This window comes from Notothenia rossii, assembly GCF_949606895.1.
Source record: "Notothenia rossii genome assembly, chromosome: 7".
NCBI classification, from domain to species: Eukaryota; Metazoa; Chordata; class Actinopteri; order Perciformes; family Nototheniidae; genus Notothenia; species Notothenia rossii.
Window position 1 is genome coordinate 14,736,116 of NC_136905.1, and position 24,679 is coordinate 14,760,794.

At 41.7% G+C, this 24,679-nt stretch overlaps 2 protein-coding genes across 3 annotated transcripts in view; both read right to left on the bottom strand.

Annotated features, from left to right (window-relative positions):
• The window catches only part of otud7b (OTU deubiquitinase 7B), a 47,258-nt gene extending 37,421 nt beyond the window's left edge, over positions 1-9,837 (bottom strand). Inside the window, exon 1 of the mRNA XM_079694587.1 lies at positions 9,649-9,837. The gene's annotated coding sequence lies outside the window, so the exon portion shown is untranslated. The remainder of the gene's footprint in view (positions 1-9,648) is intronic.
• A 369-nt stretch (positions 9,838-10,206) lies between these two features.
• rbm8a (RNA binding motif protein 8A) lies at positions 10,207-14,347 on the bottom strand. 2 transcript variants are annotated; one of them, XM_079640473.1, is made up of 6 exons: positions 14,211-14,347; positions 13,612-13,671; positions 13,078-13,155; positions 12,439-12,575; positions 10,942-11,078; positions 10,207-10,675 (listed from the first exon to the last, which is right to left on the bottom strand). In XM_079640473.1, the coding sequence occupies exons 1-6, from the start codon at positions 14,275-14,277 to the stop codon at positions 10,627-10,629; spliced, it is 528 nt and encodes a 175-aa protein (XP_079496599.1). In that variant the 5' UTR covers positions 14,278-14,347; the 3' UTR covers positions 10,207-10,626. The 2 variants fall into 2 exon arrangements, with proteins under 2 accessions (XP_079496599.1, XP_079496600.1); XM_079640474.1 differs by having other exon boundaries at positions 14,217-14,314.
• Positions 14,348-24,679: the final 10,332 nt, after the last annotated feature.

Here is a 24,679-nt window from a genome sequence, read left to right on the forward strand (position 1 = left end):
AACATTGGGGGGGGCCCAAAAATGTAATCAAATTTTGAATACTAATTTCCTGGGGGACAAAAAACAACAATATTCACGAAACGGAGTCTTAAGCATGGGCGTTAAGCATCCTCAATGTGGGTGGGACAATTTGACGGGGAGTTTGGGCAGGTGCTGGACCTAACCTCCTCTAGGGGGGTCCGGGGGCATGCCCTCCCGGGAAGTTAAATTGATCAATCTGGTGCACTTTGAGAGACAAATTAGGGAATAAATCTATAGATACATCTCTCAACACCCATATGAAACAGAACTGTAAACAGATTTACTTTTTCTTTATGCATATTTTACAAATCACTCCCCTAGCTACTATTCCTGAAAAGTTTGGTTTTAACAACAGAACTACAAGTTATTTACACAAAGAAGCTAAACCGGAGGACTCATTAACATTACCATTACGAAATAAAATAATATAGATTACTTTAGGGCTGACTAGAAAAAGATACCAGAACTGATGGAGGGCAAATTAAAACATGACTGACCTGCATAGAGCATCAACGCTAACTATAGGTTACTTACGTAACCCCAGTTCTCAGAGTAACATGAAGTGAGATGTCTCACTATGGGATGCGCCTCATCGCGGAGCAAACAGAAGCATCAATCTCATTTACGCCAATTCTGATTGGCGGGTGATCTCGACGTCATCGTCAGGGAATCCACCCCCTATAAGTAGCTTGCGCCACGACGCATGTGTCATTCAAAATAAGCACCTCTTCTCGCTTCACCATAGTAAGGAGGGCCGTCTGGTGAGACATCTCACTTCATGTTACTCTGAGAACTGGGGTTACGTTAGTAACCTATAGTTCTCATTCATAACACTCCGTTCGAGGTCTCACTATGGGAAATCGTAACTATCGTATTGCCAGACGAGCTTATCTCGAAAATCACCAAACCAACCAGAACAGGTAGAGCTCTGACTCAGCGGGGCGCCCAGCACTGCTCGGGCCACACTGGGAGCAGAGACGTCTAGCCTGTAAAGGCGGACAAAAGTGAGCGGCGAGGACCAGCCCGTCGCTGCACAAATGTCTTGGATGGAAACACCCTTGAGCAAACAGCCCAGGGTGTAGCCAGACCCCGAGTCTAAAGAGCACGCAACCCGAAGGTGCCCGCAATTTCCGACTCGTATAGGCCAAAGCAATGGTCTCTACCATTCGGTGGGAGAACCGTCACCTCGTAACGGGCCTATCCCTGTAAGGGTTAGCCCAGGACACAAAGAGTTGGTCATTATGACACAAAACTCCCTTGATCTGTCCACATAAGTGCATAAGCACGGGCTAGACATAGCAAATTCAACTGCTGTTCCCCGGGGGGACAGAGCGGCGAAGAAAATTTCCTCAATGTCAATTGGGGTATCTGAACCAACCACCTTAGGATAAAGGTAGGATTGGGCCTCAGCAACACTCTAGTTTGCCCTGGTACGAACTAGGTGCGTGGAGGATGCACAGATAGCGCATGAAGTCACTGACTCGCTTGGCGGATGCCAGAGCCAGTGATTGCACTCTCTTTAGTGACAGATGCTTCATGACAGCTTCTCCCAGAGGCTCAAATGAGGTACGAGTGAGCCCATCTGAAACCACTGTCAAGTCCCATAAGGACACTAGTGACCTGGAAAATCCTGTGCTTCCAATTAGGTCCTGTGGAAATGATAGAATCACTCCACCGGGACATTGAAAAGAGGTGTGTCCTCTTTTAAGGACATCATTCCTCCCCATCTACCACTTTCAGTCATAATGAGACACAGTGGAGGAAACTTTCGCACTCTGAGCAGTGCTCATCGCCCCTCGGGAGACTCACTGTATTCAGATTGCACCACCTACGGGTCAGGTCCATAGGACGAGACACCCCGGGTGTGGGCGAAAACATCGTCCCCCCCGCCCCGGAAAGAATGTCCCTGGGGGGGGGGGGGGGGGGCTGTCATGGCTGACCGCACAGCCACTGATAAATCCCCGCCTGCCAGTACCTTACAGGTCAGTGTGGAACTATCAGGATCAATGCGTGGTGCTGTTCTCTCACTCTGGTCAGAGATGGGTTCTCAGAGCCAGGGGTGGGAATTCGCACGGTGGAACCGGAGGTCAAACGTGTGCGAGTACGCCTACGCCCAACGGTGCGTATTAGACTGCGCATTGAAAGAACAGCTGATAATGAGTATAATATTTTTAATGCGAACAGATCTATCGCGGCTCAGCCGCGACACACCCACAGCTGACTCACAACCATTTGATGTGAAGTCCAGTCTGCATATGGTGATACGCCTCTGGGCAGCAGGGCTGTCCCGAGGTTCGTCACAACTGGGGCATGTCTCACTCTCGAGGAGAGGAGGCGACCGCGGCACCACAAGATCAGTTTGCGTGCCAGCATGTAACTGGGGAGAACGCAAAACCTCCTTAATGGTTTACATACGATATTGTCGTATTATCCATCCTCACGAGGGCATGGTGTCCTCTGAGAGAAGACATACAGCGTTTTAGGGTGGGGAACACCGCTAAAACTCTAGGTAATTTACGTGCGACCGTTGGAGGCTCCTGTTTTTCCAGAAAACCCCCTCCCAAGTCGACTTTTGTAAATACATCTCCAGCCCGTCAGACATGCGTCCGTGGAGATTGCTCTTCGCGATAAGACAGCACCCATAAGCATTCCCCGTACTAGTTAAAGTCGGGTGCAGCCGGCGGCGCAGTGCCATTTTACGCATCTCGAAGTGACCACTACTCTCCGCGCGCCCTGACGCGCGGGGTTCAGTCTGAGGGCTCTGTCCAGTGCTGAAACTCCCTCGGGGGAAGTACAGTCTGGGCTGGGAATAACATGCTCCCTTCTGTGTTTATGATGAAACTCAGGTCGAGCAGGTGTATTACGGGGACATTTGTCCGTGTAATAACCCCCTGTTTTGACTGTGCGAGAAGCAACCAGTCGTACAGGTAGGTTGCCAGGCGAATATCCTGTTGTCTTAACGGGGTTATCGCGGCTTCTGTACATCGTACAAACCCTCCCGGACTGAGAACAGACCGAAGAGAAGCAGTCCGCACTTGTAAGGGACACCCTGAGATGTAAGTCACAGATATTCCCTGTGTGGGTAATATGCTGGAGTTTGTAAACATGCATCTCCCAGGTTGACTGATGTGAGCCAGTCGTCCTTCTTGTTGCACGAGACATATTAAGGATGTGTGAGTGAGCATTTTGAAGCCGTATCTTTTAAGATATCTGCTTGGAGCTCAACAATCTAAATATTGGCCGAGTTCCGTTCCCTCTTCGTTTGAAAACGGGGAAATACTTGGAATGAGAGCCGCTCTGACTTTGTTTGACGGGTATCACAGATATAGCCTTGTTTTCTATAGGTGAGAGAATCTCCTCTCTCAGAAAACGGGTTGACTCTCTCCGGGCCTGTGAGTACAGAATGCCCGAGAGCGAGGGAGGAGGGGGGGGGGTGACATTGGGTCGGAGGCCGTAGCCTCGTGTTACTGTCTCGAGAAAGTCCCCGGCAGATATTGTGAACATCTCCTGCTGATTTCTCTTTAGAGTCAGCAGAGATGACATGTCTCCCACCCTCAGAGTCTCAATTTTGTCGCGTTCTTGGGGTCCTTTAGTGTCTGAGCACGGTAGTACCTTAATTCGACAATCCCCACCGACACTGCGCATGCGTGTGGTGGTGCTTTTAACAACTTCGGCCGTCACTGCGTTTGCACGTGATGGTGGAGGCTTCACAGCACCAGCCGGCACCGCGCTTGCACGTGATAGTGGTGGCTTCAGAGCCCCAGCTGACACTGCATTTGCACGTGACAGTGGAGGCTCCACAGCCCCAGTCGTCACTGCGTCTGCACGTGACAGTGGAGGCTCCACAGCCCCAGTCGTCACTGCGTCTGCACGTGATGAAGGCGGCTTCAAAACCCCTGATGCCGCTACGCATGCGCGTGGCGAAGGTGCCTTCACAGACCCATTCTAATGTCCGCCTTTTGAGAGATGCCGTAGCTGCTCTCAAAAGGGGAACAATAGGCGGACTGTTTATTGGTTTTATTGTTTTTTTCTTTCATTTTTTTGAGCTGCGCCCTTGGCCTGAGCCTGGATGCGTCAGCGGAAATGTTTTATACAGAAAATAACACAACAATATTTTACAGACATGTACACTTGTGCACTTGAGGATGGCGTTGAGGCATCTCTCGAGGCAGGAACACATCTGGAGCTGGAGAACGCAGCTCCGTCACATAGGGGAGAAGAGGAGGCCGTCAGGTTGCTCGCTTCTTCCTTCCCGTCAGGTGGCTGAGGATCTGGGTCGGTTGCGCCTGCGTGGCTGCTGCCGGAACCGGAGATCTGCTCGGCCAGCTAGTCCCCGTCTCCTGCCTGGGCTGGGGACTCGGGTCGGGCTTCTGCCTCAGCTACCTCGGTATCATAAGTAGGGATGCACCGAATATTCGTCCGCCGAAAATTATCGGCCGAAAATGGTTAAAAAGGCCCTTTCGGCTTTCGGCCGAAAGGGTTCTAGCACCGAAAAAATATCACCGAATGTCAGGGAACAGGGTTACGTTGGTAAACTAACGTGTTGTTGTGATGACGTAATCAAAAGGCGGCGACAAGCACGGCGCGCGACCATGCTCGCGGCTGGCTCACAGAAAACATGTCTGGCGCTTGGAGATATTTAAAAATATCAGAGAAAGAGGCGTAGATTGCGATTTGTAAAACGTGTTCAGCTGACATTTCTCGAGGGGGTGTAACGGCAAAGACTTTCACCACTTCAGGATTACTCCACCACTTGAAATCAAAACACCCAGACAAATATGCGGAGTAAGATCAAATCACAAGCACTGACAGCGAGAGACTGTTCAGCGCTGCCTCTCATGTGCTTGATGAGAAGAGGAACAGACTTATGGCTGATAAAGCAGAGAAGCTACTGTTCATTAAAAAGAACCTCCCACTTTTCCTTAATAAGTAGACAAGGCTGGTTTATCATAAGCTTATCTAGTTCTACATGTCTACTCTATACCCACTTTCCTGAACAATTTTCATTGTGAGTTATAATTCACCATCTCAGGTTATCATTAGGGGGAAATGACAGCAGCACAGTGTTCAATATATTGTACTTTCGGTATCTAAATGATACAATGTTGTTTACATTGCTCATAAGGACAGACCACCTTATTTGCAGATTCTTGAAATTGTAATTTAATTTGTAATTGATTGTGGATTTTGTATCCAGTTTTCACTTTATGTATCTTTATACAATGTTTACTACTTTGCTTATGAAATTGAATGGTATTTTCATTTGTAAATAGTTACATTCATGTGGATTTATCCAGTTTGCACATTTGTATGCATGCACTTATAGGTGCATTTGTTGTTGTTGAAGGCCTGGCTGTTACAGTCTTTATTTACACTATTTTGTTGTAGGCCTACTGGCCTAGATGTTTATGCAGTTTTAAAGCACCTTGGCTTTGTTCTGAATGCACTTTGTTGTAGTTATCCTACAGAGAAAAGAAAATGCACTTGACTTGGAATTAATAATGGTAAAAAATGTATACATTATATATATATATATATATTTCTATTAATCATTTTCGGCCTTTCGGCATTCGGTTTTCGGCCAACTGTTTCCTATTTTCGGTATCGGTTTCGGCCAAGAATTTCCCATTCGGTGCACCCCTAATCATAAGCCGAGCAGGGTGAGAGGCATTTCGGACCGGGGACTGCCATGAGACCGTTGTAGGTGGCGGCTGGACCCTCCGAGGAAGACAGAGGTGGAGGGCCTCGTCTTCTCTCCATTTCGACTCCCGTCTCCGCTGTAGTGAGACCAGAGCAGAGCCGAAAATGCCCTCAGGAACTATAGGCATGTCCATCACATCCTCCTTTTCCCGGTCTGGGAGGTTGGTCAGGTCGAGCCACCTGGCTCTTTCCTGCACCACCATTGTGCCCATGATCTTGCCCGTGGCCTGGACCGCGCAGCGTTGTACCCGGAGGCAAATGTCCGTTACCGCTGCGATCTCGTCCCATAAGGCTGGCCCAGATCCGCTCGCCAGATCCCCGCAGAGCTCTGCCTGGTAGGCAGTTAGCAGCGAGGAGATGTTGAGGGCCCTGGCGGACAACGCTGCGGCTTTGTAGGCTCGATCCGCCAGCGTGGACTGCAGTCGGTCCGCCTTCACCGGTAGCGTGGGGTTCCTGCTCGGTGCAGACGTCATCCTCGGGAGGAGGTGAGCTGCCACCAGCGTTTCCATTGGCGGTATGCGGAGCAGGCCGAGCCTCTCCATACCGTCACAGTCCAGGGAGGAGGCACCCTGGATTGGGGCCTTGTTACTGTAGGGCCGGTCTCTCCAGGAGACCGACACCTCATCCAGCAACTCTGGAAAAAACGGCAGGAGTTGCCTCTTTCTTCTCGCTGCTTGGGGCACATTTTTCCCCTCGTAGCGGGACCTAGAGGTCTCCTTGGCCATCTCGGGCCATGAGATGTCTAGCCTGGATGCAGCACGTTGGCACACGGCCTGCAGGTCCACGCTGAGACATGGCGAAGCTGGTGTGCTGTCGCCTGGGGGAGCAGCCATCGCTCCCGGCATTGCAGCCCGAGCTGGTGGCATGAAGACGTCCTCTTCTTGCTCATCTGAGTCGGAGAGTAGAAACTCAGATGAATCCTCTTCGTTCTCCACGCCTTCCGACTCCAGGATATCGTCCGCGAGTGTGGCCATGGTGAGGTCCAGCTAGGAGCCCCAGCTTGGCGTAGCCAGGGGTCCCAATCTCACGTCTCTCGCTGCTACCGAGTTCCAGCCTGACTCAGGGCGGGACTTTGGCTTCGCAGCTGCCGCAGTAGATGAACCCCAGACCGACACAGTGCGGGGTTCGACTTTAGCGGTGGGTGCCCTCGTGTCCTGGTAGCCGTCCGGCGCGCCAGTGTACACGAGGGATCCCATGCTCGCCAGGTTAGCTTGGCTAGCTAGCCGACGGCGGAGGCTCTTTCGGGACAAGCCGGAGCAATGTCCGCACGAGCCGGGGTAATCGACAGCCTCCTGGGCGTGTTCCAGCCCAAGGCAGGACGAGCAGACCTGGAGTGTGTCTGTATCCGAGATCTTGAACCCACAGCCACAGAGCCTTGTAACTGAGTTCCCGGCTCCTCTAGTGTGAGGGAGAGAGGCGTCCATCTTGCCTGCCGTGGTGACGGCGTGGAGAGGGCACGCTCTCAGCCGGAAAAAATCTAACAACTCGTCCTTAGTCCGGAGAAAAGCGACGGCGTAGATTTATTTCCGAAAGGGGTATTAACTGGTGTGTTAATAGCCCTTAATTATTTTCTTCTCTGGTATGAGAGTAGAAGAACACGTCCTCGCCGTCGTGGTATCGATAGCGAGGGAGACAAGCTAGCGGCGTGGTGTGCAGCTAGCTTGAAGTCAAAACCTCTCGATTTCAGGAGAAAAGGAAAAAAGGTGAGGTCGAATGTGGTACTAACTGGTGTGTTAGTACCAACAATCTTCTCTTCAAAGAATATCTAAGGGTAGCTCGCGAGCGTCCGTCGACTGAATTTAGCTAGGATAGCTTGGATCCATCTGTGGACAGTTAAGCTGCGCGGCTGCCGATAAAGAGATGTGCTCTGAAGCGAGAAGAGGTGTTTGAATGACGCATGCGTCGTGGCGCAAGCTACTTATAGGGGGTGGATTCCCTGACGATGACGTCGAGATCACCCGCCAATCAGAATTGGCGTAAATGAGATTGATGCTTCTATTTGCTCCGCGATGAGGCGTATCCCATAGTGAGACATCGAACGAAGTGTTATGAATGAGAACTGAAGCTGGACTCGGACGTGCAACAGCCAAATACACGCCCCGGGTACAAAATAAAGGTATGCATAAACAAACCAAGGCGGAACCAATTTACATATGAATATATGATTTTGGTGACGTTCACAATAACAGAAAATAAAGGTTTTCAAGTATACAAATAGCCAAAATAAAAAAGTCATAGAATAGCAATTTCATTTTAAAAAATGTATATCAGTTAGGCTATACATTGGGAGGGGGGACATTTTGAGCGTATCTGAATATTGGGGGAGATGTGTCAATGTGAATTCGGCCCTGTTCGTTATGACATTCCCCGTGTTAACAATTGCGTCAATGTTCTCCTTCCTAAACATTAAAACAGTGCCTAAACATGAGCAATGTTGAAGGCCTAGTAATAAAAGGACTCAAATCCTATTTAAGTTGCTTTTTGTCAGTTGAATAAATGTAAGTGATAATGTCATAATAGGCATTTTATATCTTCTCATATTGGTCGCGGGCCCCTGAATTAAATCAAATGGGAATCTTATTGTGGCTCACTTTGTGGCAAATATCCTATTCATTAAACGTGTAAAACTAGCATTTAGCGATGTATTCTAACTCTTAACACTACTACTCCTAATGATCGACAGTGTTCTTTATAACTGGCAGACAGCCATTAGTATTAGCTACCAGAGTACAGCTGGTAGGGCTGGATGCGTTTTATTTTCCACAGCACAATACCTAGCTTCTTTAAATCCCACTAACCCTGTAGGTGGAAGTTCCTACTTACTGCTGCCTGTATGTCCAACAGGATATGGCTTTTTAACAACATAAATAGTCTCCCTGTGGGCCAAGTGCAGTGCAGAACTTCTGCACCTATGTCCTACTTTTTGTGTTGACGGTCTGTCCTGGTGTGCCAGCAAACAAAAGAACCGACCAATACAAGACCTGAATAATTCAAGGCAAAGTGTAACGCAACACTCTGTCGTCGTGGTGTAGTAGGAAATAACGGCAAATAACACAAGTCCTAGTTTCAAAACCAGCACGGAAACAAATGAACTGAATGACCAGCCAGCTCAAGCAGTATAGTCACACATATCTGGCAGCAAGGTTTAGGAAAAACTGCCTTGCTACTCACTCGATCACGTTAGCCACTTTAGCTTAATGAAACCGGTTATTTTGGTCAGAGTTTAGGAAATGAACTCCAATGTAAACAGTTTACTCCAACAATTTTCACTAAACTTGTGCTTTAAGAGAATGTTACATCACAAATGTAGCTTAAATAAGAACCGGGCTTAGATCATCTAAATCGTGACTGCAAGCTATATGAAAGCTAGCCTGCAGAATTTAAGTTCATTTTTTAGGCAAAAATGACCACAGATAAAGGCACAAATATACAACTAATATGAAATTCAGCACAACTTGAATAGCTGTTTAACCTGCACAGCTTTAGTTGACAGCTCGTAAAGCTAATGTAATGTTCAGCAACCAATTATGTTCGTCAACCTGCTTAGTAAACAGATGCATATCCATGCTCCAGGTGATGGCTTGTCCTAACTGTTGACTCTAAACCAGCTTCCATGGCTACGACTATTCTTCGAAACAAAATATCAACGAACAATACACATGCTTACATAAACGCATTTGAGGCGTTCAAACGCATGGGGTTCCTGCACCGTTTACACTCAGCCAAATAACTTTATTGTCACCTAATAGTCCATTTCATCTCCCCTTCACGAATTCATTCATTCTTATTGCAAATACATGTTTGTGTATCGGTAAGTAGGCTGAACAGTAACGTTTGGCTAGCAAGTGGCTGCTTCAAGCCTGGCTAATCAGCAGCTAGCGTTAGCTAACGTTGACGCTAGTGCTGGAGTATCCCTTTACTGCTTACCTTCAACGGCCTCGCAGATGTTTTTCTCATCGTCCCATTTAGTTTTCCAGCAAGTGCCCACATGCGAATACCATACACGTTTCCAATACCAACAATTCCTAACTTTTTATCATCTTCATAGGTGGAACTACTTGTTAAATCCCAGACCGGACAACCGCCGACAAAGTAATTTCTCTACCACTTACAACAACAACGTCAACCGAAGAATAGTACCCGCCCCCACAAAGATCCAGCCAATCAGAACGTAGAGTCAATTTCATTGACATCTATAAGAACCAATGGTCATTCTCGGAGTCTTTGACTGATGTTCCCCGATAGAGTAAACACCAAATGAGAACGAGAGTACAAAACATGCGTTTGCCAATTGGCTGCAGAGAAATAAAGGGCAAGGGGTTTTGTCCAAGTAGCCTATGAGTGTGGCATTGATGGCCCAGAGTGGCAGGTGCTTTGGGGTTGACAAAACAACAGGGGCGGCACCACTGCCAGGGTGAGGTCATCGAGAATGATGTAAAATCGACGTCATTTGCGGGGCTAAATAAAACACAACCGGACACACGCATCTTTTAAAAAGTTTAATGTTCCCCAAGTTATATAAAAACAAAACACAACATTATGCACGCAACATTGAGAAACGTATACAACATTTTGAAGGAACAATAATAATAATGCAGTACATGCAAGTCGGTGTCGAAAGTAAAGTTATAGTTTCACAGACAGCTGAATAGATAACTTTAGTTGCATTGTAAAGCAGCATAATCAATTTACAAAAAAAATGAAAATGCTGCTTTTAGGCCAATTTATTAATTTGTTATTCGTCTCTTCCGAGAATTTCCTAAACCCAATATTTGAAATGTGTACAACTAGGTGCCATACAACTGTTACACAAAAATATCGTACGAAAAAACTGCTTCTTATGAGAAGATGAAGATTAGAAACTGCCCGTCAAAGTGACAGACACGCCAATGACAAGCGCCAAACTCAACGACGCCTCCTGTCCGGACTTCTGCTGCGTCTCCGTCCACCAGTCCTGGGGGGGAAAGGAAAAGTTCAATGACTGGGAAATTATATTAAGCACAGGGTTCTCCAGACTTTGCAAACACCGAGGGCTAGGCAATATATGAGAAATTAAAAAGGCTTGATCATGAAATAGCTCCAAAATTAGCATATAGTGCAGAAATCTTTCAAAAATGCAGATGACAAAGAGAAAACATAAATGTTGACAACACTCTTTTGGGTCCTGGAAGTTACAGTCACTACGCCGAAACACACAATAAATAAACACAGCACCCTCACCTCCTCTTGTTCTTGGGGGGCCCTCTGACAAATCCCCAGTCAACACTGATAGGCTGGCCCATCATGTCCTGAGCGTTGAGCCCTTCCATGGCTGCCTGGGCCTCTTTGTATGTCTCATACTCCACCAGAGCATATCCCTTAAACAGTCATCAGGAGAGCATGTGAGTTAATGACAATGTATGGGAAAACTTTTTGGGAATTAGGCAACGCTTCATTAAAATTCACAAACAGATTTACTGACCCTTTAATGTTATATTCTAATAGGAAACAAGTGTTTTTAGATTAGCATAAAAGCTAAGCCAACATTACACACATTAGATGACTGCATTGAAAAAGAACCCAAAAAACATTCAAGTTTGACACTAAATCATGTAAGGCTTGAAACTGCTTGTACTGAAATGCCAGTGGAGAAATAGTTTCAGGGCCAAATTTGTTCTCTCTTCATATCTGAAACAATGCTGCCATCTTGTGGATTACAGGACCGTTTTTGTACATTTGGACAGCAAAAGTAACGGTCAATGTGTCTTTTTGAGAAAACCATTAGAGAAATAGATCCATTCTGCGAACGTTTGTTTATCCCGCAATTAAAAACGTATACATATGTTATGTTAACAATTTGCCAATAGCAAGTAGCTGTGACAACATGGTTTACTTGTAAAGCAAATCTGCTTAACATAGAAGTGTTTAGGTTTTGTAGTCAACAAAAAATAAACGTCTTATACCAGTCAGGAAGGATGAAACGTGTATTGTGATCTCTTCATATGGAAATAATTCTTAATGTAGGCAAGAATTAGTGTGATTTAGGGTGACTAGGGCAGTTGTTTTCCTGGCTACGTTGACACAGGGTTTGTTGCTTTTATAGTCTCATTTCATTTTTTAAATTGGTTCTAGCCAAAGCTGTTGTACAAGGCTTTGTACTGTTACCATAAATGATCAAATAACACAGTCGTGCTGCCAAACAGTTGCAGGGCAATATTGAAATAGTTAAGAAAACTAAGAATAATTGTTTCTCTCATTTTAAAGTTAGATTGGAAATTCAAGTGTTTCTTCCCCTCTCATTGGAAGATGATTTAATCGGTCATTTATTAGCTCAATATCCTCACAGGAAGCGGGTGTGTAGCAAACTAAATATAATTAGGCCATCTTAAATGATATTATCCATCAGATGGGCTGTCTTAATAACAAGTCAGTACAACGCCTTTTTAAAATTAAGCCAACAAAGAGTGTGTGTAGAGTATTGGTGGGTCTCATTTTCTATTGAACCACTGAACTATAATATCATTTTTAATTCCAAAAATATCTTCTCGAAAAACCAATTTCTTTCACTGACTTTTTATTTTCTCAGTAGGTTAACATCAAAGTTGAACATCTATTGGATTGTTTAAATAAAGGTTGTACTCCCCATAACGGTTTATAATGTACATGTACAACTAAAATCGGTTGAAGAAAGTGGCCCAGAGGCTGTGTCACAGAAACATGAATGGTTATCCGTCTCACCTTGAGGTAGCCTGTTCTGCGGTCGAGGTTTAAATGCAGGTTTTTGATTTCTCCAAACTCTGAAAACTTGTCATGGATGTCTTCCTCTGTGGCCTCTTCATGTACACCTGTTACAAATAGGATCCAGCCTTCCACAGCTGCAAAGACAGAAAAACAAGAATAGGCGTAAGGGTCTGTTTTTTTTTTACCGTGTTGATCCTGCCGCTTTCTACCTATATTCCATGATTTACTTAATGTTTGTCATTGCTTGTTTTGCACAATTAAAAAAACATAAGCATTTCTGAAAATAAAGAGCAACACACATAATATACTGATAACTCAAGGAACAGTCCCCACATGTGACACAGAACAAAATGTTTTACTTTATTGTACATCAGACAAATTGTGTTATTTAAATCTAAATGTTTTGAATGTGCAAATTAAAGCATTTAAAATGTAATGCAAATATGATTTTAGAGGAGCCACAAACTGGTTACGGATACAGAGATTTTAAACATTTGTTTTGTGAAATGTAATGAATTGTCTACGTTTTAAACAAAGCACTTGATGAATCACATAGCATTTAAGGGTGACGTGTATTTTTTACTTGGTTCTAATTGTGTAAACATTTAATTTACAGAGAAAAACAGCAACACTTACATCTCTGAGGGCCTGGTTCGTCACCGTCCTGCTCCACAGTATCGTAGTCTTCTTTGATTCTGGACCTGGCTCCTTCCTCTGGAAACAGTAACACAGAGAAATATCAAGCACTGACGACAAATCTAACAGCATGCTGAAAAATGAGATTACAGGAGAAAATCTGTCTTTCTCTGCCCAAGATGGTCTTAGTGTGAAACACAAATTAGACCTTTCAAGGGATGTTATGTTCTGTTCAAAACCATGTCTTTTCCAAAAGGTAAAATGTTCAATGTGTGTTTCTCCAAGATAACATTTCAACTTATAGCTAAAAGTCTGGTGATATTAAACAATTCAAACCTAGGCCTTTATTTCGCAGGAAAGACACTTTTCTAGCATTAAACTGCATTCGAAACGTCCGTGGTCCTTTTATAAGTTTAAATAAGTGGAGAGCCCATTATAATATATTACAATGTTAGTTATATCAACAATAAAGGAAATATAGGGATAACTTTGAAGAAAACATAAAGCAATATAACCCAAACAATGGTAACTCACCTGAGCCGAAGCCTCGTCCTTTCCTCTTCTTGGCCTTCTCCTTTAATTTGTGGATGCTCTCTGGGAAAGAAAAATGTAAACTTGAGTTGAGTTACAGTTATAAAATGCAAACTCAGCTGATATAATTTGAATAGTTAACATGATGATTACATGAAAGCAAAACAAAACAAATGATAAGGACGCTGAAATAGGTACGAGTGTAAGTCCTGTCCCCTTTTATTAGCGTATCCTACCATTAGCCTTTAGCTAAAGTTTAAAAAAACAAAAACAGCGTGCTATCGTCGGCTAATAACATGCTAAGTGTGATCAAATGATAGCTTTAAGGATATACAAAATGATTTTACGTGGTTTGTGAAAGGGACCTTTCAACAATTATTAACTAGCTATCTCACAAACAATGTTTGAATGAACAACCAGTGCGTTGTTAGCTTCATATTAGCTTGTTAGCATTTCTTTGGCCTTCCACCACGCAGTCAGCGTTTGTACTTCGTAGCATTTACAGCTACTTCCGTTTTAAAGTAAACTTAAATATTTACACATTGTTTGAACGCTGGCCTTATGGAGCATCTGATCTAAGTGGAGTTAAGTATTAAAATTACCATCACCATCCTCATCCATAGGAAAGTCCTCGCCTCCCGCTTCATGAAGATCCAACACGTCCGCCATGATGTCTGTCTGATGGTGGTCTGTGTACGTACGTAACGCGCGTAAGTAAACAGATCGGCGGATGTTGCCAGGTTACGTAAAAGTAAGTAACCAAGTAAATGCATTAAAGTCGTGTACATTCATATTTATTTCAGTTGTACTGCTTATAATACCTACAACAACAATGTCAAATCTAAATACCTGTACCAATTGGCGTGAACAATAAGTTACAACTTTACTACACATTCAAGTTTCAAACAAAAAAGCATTAGCGACATACAACCAAATGATGAACTCCTTCTACTGTAGGCCTACTATATTTTTAAGGAGGAGCCTATGTTGCATTTAAGTTGAATTTATTAACAAAATAGACAGATGGATCAACAGTACAATCCTGTTTATGCATTGTTCATAATCACATTTTTTAATTAGTAGTAGTAGTAGTAGTAGTAGTAGTAGTAGTAGTAGTAGTAGTAGTAGTAGTAGAAGTAGTAGTAATAGTAGTAGTGTGTTATAACAGTCACAGGAGACCTTTTATGTATTTAAATTCTGATTAAACATTCATACTTTACGTATGCTTGACTAACATTATGAATGAAGGACTTTTACAGTGAGGTACAGTCAATTTAACTTAAGTTAGAGATCTTAATAAATCTACCACCCCTTCCTTGTGGATCAATATTTAAAGTTGTAGGCCTACATGTTGTTAATATGTAACATTGCCAGTAGAGGGCTCTTATGCACCCAAACAGACAACTGTTCCATGTTCTGAGGCTGCATGTTGAGGAAAGAAGGACTGACATTTTATCACCATCTAGTGGTAAGTTGGATCAGTACAGGGGAGACTGACAAAAGTGTTTTATCTTAAAATGCCAAGTGAATATGTCCTGGAAAGTTGCTGTGTAAACTGATATAAAATGTAATTTAATCTCCAACAATACCAGTGGGTTGATTCCAAAATATGTGTCATATCATGTTCTACGGACTTTAAGGAAAAGCTGAGGTTTGGAGAGTGTTTTTGGTGAATGTCCTGAGAGACCTCTCGGGTGTTCAGAGTGGGGCCTGAGTGGAGAAGACCAGTTTCAGAATACGGGATTTCTTAAAGTTGATTTTGACAAACATCACAAGATTTAGGCAGTTGTAATCACAATAGCAAAATGAAGTTCAAACAGGGTGGCAGCCAGGGCTTGCTTTTCATTTAAAAATAACGTTTCTAACAAGGTTGCCCTTAAGAAGGGTCCTCTCTCAAAATGTAAACAGGAGAGTCATTGACCGGTGAGCTTCTCGGTTTTACCTGTTGCCATTGCAATCCAAAACCACAATAAATGCAAAATCATGTGTTCATAGATGAAAAGTGTGTCAGTGGTCAGAGTTAGACAATGGTCTAGTAGAGAGTTAGGAGCTTTCTTTAGCATGTATGTTTCTGATAGTAAACTGGCTGTAAAGTCAGCCCACATTTCCAATATTACGTCATATCGGACGCAAATCTGGATCAGCTCCTTTCTACCCCAGCTTTTAGAGATGTGGGTATGGAGGAAAAGCGAGAGGGTTGTATTTTCTGACACTTTGTGAGTTCCCTCGCACACCGGGGGACACATATTTATGTATAAAAGACATCAAAAAGTGCATTTTGCATGATAGGACACATTTAAGGTCAATAGAAAAATTAATTCATATTGATAACCACGGTAATTGAACCTAATCTGAACCAAAACACAGACATTAAAACCGAAAATGATACAATTTGTCAATTATCTCAAATAATTTGATTAGATGCATGTGTCACATACACAATCCTTACATTTACAGACCTAGAGTCAGTGTAATGCATGCTTAGATCAGATTATAGCTGATCTGTACTTTAATCGTATTTTGAACCTTTAAGCATGAGAATGTCCACATCATTCCCATATTATCATGACCCTATGACATAAATTCATCAAACAGTAGGAAATGGGCTATATCATTTTTGTGACAGAATATCTGTTTTTGGTCTTTCTAAATCAGTATTACTGTGAATGAACGCACATTTTTAATTAACCTAGTTTTATTTCATCACCTTTTAGTTGGTTGTTTTTACATTAATGCTGCTGTCAAACACTGGTTCAGCGGTGTGAAGCTGCTGCCTCGACATTTTCAACAGTATGCTTTGAAAGGTAGAATCTGAGATGGCACACAAAGCATAGAATATTTTCTTTGTTATCTCTTTATTAGACTCATTGTTCCCAAACAAGGGACGTACAGCATCAAGAGAAATATAAACAAATGGATGAGTATGTTACCATAGTTACATTGCAGACTGTCCAACCTTGCCTACAGCTGCTGGGGGCCGATCACACCAAGACCAGTTTTTAGCAAAGCGTTTTCTGTGTGATCATGATGAAGAGACAATATGTTTCCACACAGAACATACAAAAGGATAACACATTAAATGCACATGTAGGCAAGATAAATGTATCTATTTGATGACATATTGGGCACATCTTATCAGGAGCTCCTCAGCCTGCTGAGAGCTCTGTCAGTAGAGCCGAGCAACTCTCTCTCATCAAATGACCCATGTGTTAAACAGAAAACAATGCATGAATCCACCCTGCCATCACTTAAAAAAATAGGGCAGATTAAAAATATCTCAGAGCTCTGAAGTTAAATGCTGTCTAATGTATCGACCTATGATTGAAAAGAAAAACAACTGACACAAAAAATATTACTTAACGGAAAAACATAATAGAAATTAAATCTTCATTAAAACCATTTATCTTTTTGCGTTTTTATTGTCATCACCTTCATAGTTTGTGTTTATTGTCTTTTTCTTTCTTCTGTTGGAATATCTCAATTTAAAATACTAACATACAATTAAAATACTGGGTTCAGAACGTAGTTAAAGTATAAAAAGTGCAGGAAGAATTATTCCTGTCACATTGCTATTGCTGATGCTGAGCCCTTTAAGCTTGTTGAAGTAAGCCTACATTTCACAATGTTATAAACTGTATAACTTTATATATAGTTTATAACAATACATCACATTTTAAAAGCTGATTATATGTTAAACCCTGATTTTCAACTTAACCAGTAACCAGCTCTCATAAGTGTTGTAGAGAGACAATTACAAAAACTAGTTATTTTCCTCTTTAAATTTAAAGTAGGCCTACATAAACTTGAAATACTCAAGACTCGGTTAAGCCCGGATAAAGATTGCACTTGTCTTGTCAGGTCACTTCTCTTCTTTTGTCTCATCGTCCAGAGCTATAAAAGCTTCTGACTCTGACATAATTCCCCGTTAGGTTGAGAACCCAAGGAGTTAAGGTATGTCTCTTGCTTCACTTTGGTGTTTCTTTTTCTTTTTATGGCTGTAAACAGAAATATTTTGTTCGAGTTTGAGGGAAACACATTTGCTAGGTCGTACATGATTTAATTCAACCTGCGTTTCACCAAATATTGTGAATCAGATGTAGCCGTTGAATGATAACTTAAACACTCAGATCAAGGGATTGATGGAGAAGTTTGTGCATAAGGTGATCGACTCACTAGACCAAGGCCCGGCTCCGCCCAAGTAAAACTTGTGTTGGTTTGATCCAGCTGCAAAATGCTCCCTTTTGGTTGTTTCCAAAGCACTTCACTGGGTTTGTCTGTCATGGTCCTTTCTTTTAATTAGCTGAGATGTAATGCTTGAATGTCATCATTAAACCGGTTTTAAATTCATCATGACTTATTCTTTATTTTTGCTCATATGGGTTCATACTTACATTATGAGCACAGAGATTAATTTATGAAAAGCCAAAGGGCAAGTAATCAAGTTGAAATGGAATATATTGTGGCAGAATCTGATGAGAGTTACTCATTGAAGTGTAGATCGATAACAACATTACCTCTAACCTTTGGGTCATTGATGTTTTCCATAATTCATGGTTCAATATTCCGAAGGAGCTGTCAAGAAGGTTGGAGCGTTGATAAGCCGTAAAATAATGGATGTATTGACTTTAAGCCAATGATTAACCTTATACAAAACCAGAATAATAACCAGGACAAATCTGACCATGTAAAAGTATTATTTTATTACACTTGGAAAATGAATGAAAGGTTTAAAAAAATAAGCAGATTACCAAAAGCGACATTTGTGTATTTAGACAAATTGGACACAGATTACATCAAGTTCTTTAGTATTTCAGAGATTCCTTATTTACAGTTTTATCCAGTTTCTGATAACAGAACAATCCTAACAAATGTTTTCCATGTGAAAAAATTGTTCAAACAGTGGGTTTAAAGGTAATTGTGAGGTAATTGTGGCATATTTGTTTTGAAAATAAGAAAATGTGTGTTTCTTACCAGTTCAAATCCACCTTTCCGGTATACTGCCATCTAAACCACACAGAAGGGACAGGTACAATTACGGCAAACACTTCAGATGTAAACCAATATAATTTAAATAAAAAAGATGAATTGGATAAAGGTAAATCACTCTAAACCCAAACATAATGGTCCGTTATGGATCAGCAATGATTTTGAAACACACAGTCAACCAATAACTCAAAAGTATTTGCATGCTGTAAGAAAATCAGATTAATATCAGCCATATCTGGGCAATTTATTTCACTGTGAAATATAGTTGAAAGGTTAAATACATTTTGCAAGACTACTATTTACAAAACGTTGCCTTTTAATATCTTTAATACAGGGTTTTCATACAAATTGTGTGACTTCTCCACGGAGATAAATTGTGATTTGACCCAGTTTAGTCTGTTCCGCATAATAACACATCAGGGTGTAATTGCAGCTCATCTTTTTTGGAAGTAGCTGCAGCACTTGAGGTTTTATTATGCCACCGCCCAAAGGGAAGATTAAAGCTCAGAGTTACATTTTGAAAGAAATGAAACATACATGGCTTATATTTGGGTTTCTGTCTCAAAGCAGTGAGGAGGACAATGACTTGTTGTCAGCTTAATCACAAAACAACAAAATCACTAGTCTTCCATGCTGCTATGGACTTAATCTCTCAGACGATGAAGGCATTTAAATAACTGATACGTTTTTTTCCTAAATGAATTCTCTGTCTGTTAATACAAAATGTCAAATTCAACAATGAAATCATTAACGGGAACTGTACATGGAATATTAGCTCTCTCAATAGTAGCCTATTCGTATGAGTAATTTAACTACAGTATTCTTCACTCTACTGTTTTGTCACTGAGTCTCCTTCCTGTTGTGTTGCCAAGCTACACGTCATACTCAAGGTGGCCTCCTTGAGCTAATGTGTGATCCTATGGAGGGAGGGCTGAAGGAGCTTTTGACAAAACCCCTGCGGCTCTCCTTCAAACCAAACTTTCTTCAGCACTCTGAAACCTCTCTCTGAAGGCCGAGGGATGTTTTTCACGGAGGAAGAACTGGCAGTCCTGCGCGGCCTTCTCCTTGTGAGATTAAATGAATCGGTTGGCAGCCTGTCAAGAAACAATTTGTAAAAGTGCTCAAACTCATGCTTGAAAGAAAAACACTTTCAGGACAGATTAGCGCTGCAATTATCTCTGTGCGACTCTTTCATAATGTTCCATCTACCACCTTTCATATTTGAAAGCAGGATTTATAAATTCTGTATTTACCTATGTGAATATTTAGTCCAATTTTGCCTCTAGATTGTGTTATTCAACATATACATTTACACTTCTATCTTATGAACGTGCACATGAAGTTTCTCTACCTTGAAACATGGAACAAACCGTTTTGTGTGAACCTGTGGAGGGGAGTGTTCTGGAGGAAGGACAAGGCCAAGTCATGGGTTGGTATCAGAGTTGTCTTTCAGGACACACTGTGATCCGAGGGTCGGTACGAGCAGTGATAGCCCTGCACGCTGAAACAGAGAGAAAACAAAGGCTGACAGGCTGTATATCAGTCAGTGTGCTGTGTTTTTATGAACTGACGTCAGTGTTAATCAGTTCAGTGTCAGTTTGATTCAGCTGTCAGTCAGCGAAGCTACTGCAATAAAGTAGATGCTAAAAAGAAAGGATGCAGTCAGAATGTTAATATTCTATACACTTTCAGATTTGTAAAGCTCTTCTTAAATAATATTAATATAAAGCTTATACTGATGATACTTTAGTTTAACAACAGTATCATGTTTTTACTGGTAGTATTTATTTAGAAGTGTAGTGACTTTTTTTTTTTTTATGCCGAAAGTTGAGTACAATTTCCAATCTGAAAACAGGCTGCTTTTCTTTATAACAAAATGAATATTTCTGGGTTTTGGACTGAGGTTTTGAGAAATAAATGATATATTTGAAGCATCACCTGCCCTTGGATACTTTGGCATTTAACACTTTTTCTTTAGTAGACCAAACAATGTATAAAGAATCAATCGAAAATGATCGCTTAGCTAAAAGAAACAGCAATATAAGAATACTACAGTATTACATAAATACAATTAATTGAAAAGTCAAATAAATAATGGGTTTTTGAACGAGATAAACATTTCCTACCAACTCAATTGATCACTAGGAATAAACTATGGCAGTTTGCAAACACTGATTATTTTACATGTAGGGGTAAAACATTTCTTCACTCAATACACCATCTATCCTTTCCCAACCCCTTTGCTGAAAGTACTGCATTCATTTATTATTTCTCTTGCTTGCATGTACTGCACTTAATTCCACATTATCAAGTCTACAGGTTCCAGGTAAGGTCGTAACGTTGTCAATAATGATCAATAATTTAACATTGATAATAGCGTTTTGGACGTCTGAAGTCAGCTTTTGAGCCAAGACTTACAGTCAGTTGTTTCTCCATGGCACTTTGCCATTTTGTTAATGTTATAGCTGGACACATGCAACAGTGATGGACACATACAGTTTTACAGAGATGGAAACATGTAGCAGTGAATACATCGACAAATTAAATGCTTTATTTATATCAGAACATTTTTCTTTTTGCTTATAAATTAGACTTGCTTGTATAGGATCAGCCTTTTCTTGCTTTATATCAAATAAAACATAGTTTGCCTTCTTGTTACAGAATAAAAATAAATAAACAAATCTAAATAAAAGATTTATGCCACTTAGTAATATGTGTAATTATTTGGACATTTACATGTAGAATTTCATTGTGTGATTCCTATGTGTGAGTCCTGAACATGAATGCGGAAGATGCTGTGAGTATTTTCTGAAACTTGATAGCATGTCGGCCAACACGGCTGCTGTCTCACGCACAACCGTGTGTGTGAGTGTGTGTTTGTGTGTGTGGCAGCACAGACACAATGAAACCTGATCTGCGAGTGTGTGTGTGATTTTGCTCGTATTTGTGTGTGCGCACATTTAAAGAATGTCAGTATAGTGTGTGTGTGTGTCTGTTTTAGGAATTTTTGCATGGGTTTTTAAACCAAAATGTGCATTTTAAAGGATTTATACAAGAATGGCTAAGAACAACCAGATGTTGCAGGATCCATTGACAGGTTGATGTTAAATGCAGACATGCAGAGAAAGAATGTGTCAATTCCACAACTGAAAATCAATAAGAGATAGTGGCTGACATTGACAGATAATGGCAGGACATTTATTAAATATAGGGGAAATGTGTTTTCAGATTAAAAGATAATTTTGTTTTTTAAATATACAGGACAAAAACAAAAATATTCAAAGGGCGATATATATGTTATCGGTTTATCTCTGTCGAAACAATGAAAATAACTGCAATATAATGAGAGACACACTGATCTTTCTGAAGTTAAAATTGTTGCCACTTACCATTTCTGAATTGGGCACCTGGGGTCATCCACAAGGGCGTCGATTGCAGGTGCACACAAAAGAGCAATTTTCACTGCACAAAGAAAAGCGGAGTCTTTGTAATAAAAATATCAAATGAAACTCACTTGAATTTATCAAAAAGGTTTTTTAAAAAATATACTTTTTGTAGACTGACGGAAAAGACGCTAAAATACTTAGGGGTTGAGAAAATAAGAATTGAAGGGGCCAATCTCTAACACCCAGCGGAGCAAGAGAGGGCAGTCGATGTTGGCCTCTGAGGAAAAAAAGCCAGAGGCTGTCTCCAATGACCAGTGGTGAACGCTGATAGATATAGTTTTGCTGGCATGGGTTATGTTTTTACTCAGAACTGACAGACAGACAGCCCCCATGCACACAGGTGCTATTCAAGTAAACTGTGTAAAAGTGACGTCACTGAGAAAAATCTAGCCCACAACCCTTTTCAACGCTCAAGTCCCACCCACTACATGTTGCTCTGTTCATATTTTTCCCATTTTATCCTTTTCTCTCTCTCTCTCTCTCTCTGCTTCTCTGCTCTCTCTCTCTCTCTCTCTCTCTCTCTCTCTCTCTCTCTCCACACACACACACACACACACACACACACACACACACACACACACACACACACACACACACACACACACACACACACACACACACACACACACACACACACACACACACACACACACACACAGAGACAACAAAAATCATTGTAAAGTGCATGTTTTCCTTTTGCTGAATGTACAATATGTTCTGAATGTCTATGTTTCTCCACTACTTTTTGTGTCTTTTGCAAATGTGAACAGCTCCTGATGTGAGACCACCAAAAGGAAGCTTCCCCCGATTTTCATAGCCCTCCAATTTGGGGCACGGTCCTCTCTCTCTCCCTCCCTCTCTCTCTAATGCTGAAACACCACTTTGTGAAATTACAGTACAATTTGGAAAAGTAGAAACAGGCAGCAGGCAATTCAGGTGCTCAGCCTCCGCAACAATGGAGTGCCGGCCTTGGTGATGGTTGCTAGGCGATGGAGGAAATACAATGGCCTCCTCTGAAACCAAAGGCCCTTAAGTGGACTGACAGAAGTGAAAGCACACATACACACACTCACAAAATACAGCGATGCAGGGTAAAAGAGGGAGTAAGTGAAGCTGTGCACCTCTGTGTGCAGACGCTCGACCGAAATATTGCAGTTGCTGTTCCGAACATGAAGAGGGATTGAACTGTATAGGAAGGATTGAGCTTTTTTTTAGTAAGAAACTTGCAAAATTTGGAAGACTATTCTTGGACATGTGAAAAGCTATGTGCATGTATTGACTAAATAAGCTGTTGCTACATGCATGTATTGGATAATTTCGTTGGGGGGGCTTTTTTGCTTTTGAAGACGTAGGACAACCTGATAGTGGTAGATAATATTTCAGACGGAGCAATGTATTGACCAATCACATGGTCAATAGAACAATAATCAGTGGCAGTGCACGTCTGGCAGCCTGTCTGCTTCTCCACCTGTCCGTTCCTTTCTTCGTCTATCCATCCATTCTTACTAGGGGTGCACCGAATGGGAAATTCTTGGCCGAAACCGATACCGAAAATAGGAAACAGTTGGCCGAAAACCGAATGCCGAAGGCCGAAAATGATTAATAGAAATATATATAATGTATACATTTTTTACCAATGTTGTTCAGCTACCTTATTATGGAAAAAGACATGATTATGGCAAAAACTTAACTTAAATAATAATCACTATTATGGGTCCATAAAACATTTATTCAGCACTTTTGAATGCATACAGTACATTAATTCCAAGTCAAGTGCATTTTCTTTTCTCTGTAGGATAACTACAACAAAGTGCATTCAGAACAAAGCCAAGGTGCTTTAAAACTGCATAAACATCTAGGCCAGTAGGCCTACAACAAAGTAGTGTAAATAAAGACTGTAACAGCCAGGCATTCAACAACAACAAATGCACCTATAAGTTTGGAAACCTAACGTGTTGTTGTGATGACGTAATCAAAACGCGGCGACAAGCATGGCGCGCGACCATGCTCGCGGCTGGTTCACAGCCAACATGTCTGCCGCTTGGAGATATTTCAAAATATCAGAGAAAGAGGCGCGGATTGCGATTTGTAAAACGTGTTCATCTGACATTTCTCGAGGGGGTGTGACTGTAAAAACTTTCACCACTTCGGGATTACTCCACCACTTTAAATCAAAACACCCGGACAAATATGCGGAGTATGATCAACGTAACCCTGTTCTCTGACATTCGGTGATATTTTTTTTAACCATTTTCGGCAGATAATTTTCGGTGGCCGAATATTCGGTGCATCCCTAATTCTTATATGACAATCTATCTGCTGCCATGTGTCCCAAAAACCTCCATCCATGCATCCACCTGTCAAATCCAATCATTCAGATAATGAAGCAACATTGTAAACTGTGTCACTGCTACATGTCAATCTATAGGCCTTTATGGAGACTACAATATTTGAATTGTCCTCTATGCAGTCTTGATTATGAAATAAATCAAATCTATAAGATACAATTTACACATCCCCTCTTTTTCAGATATGTCAGCCACATTTAAATGTTAGGTTTATCAAACAATGTATGAAAGAGATAAACAAACAAACACTCAAATATAAACAATTATATTTTGAATAAAGACCCAAAAGAA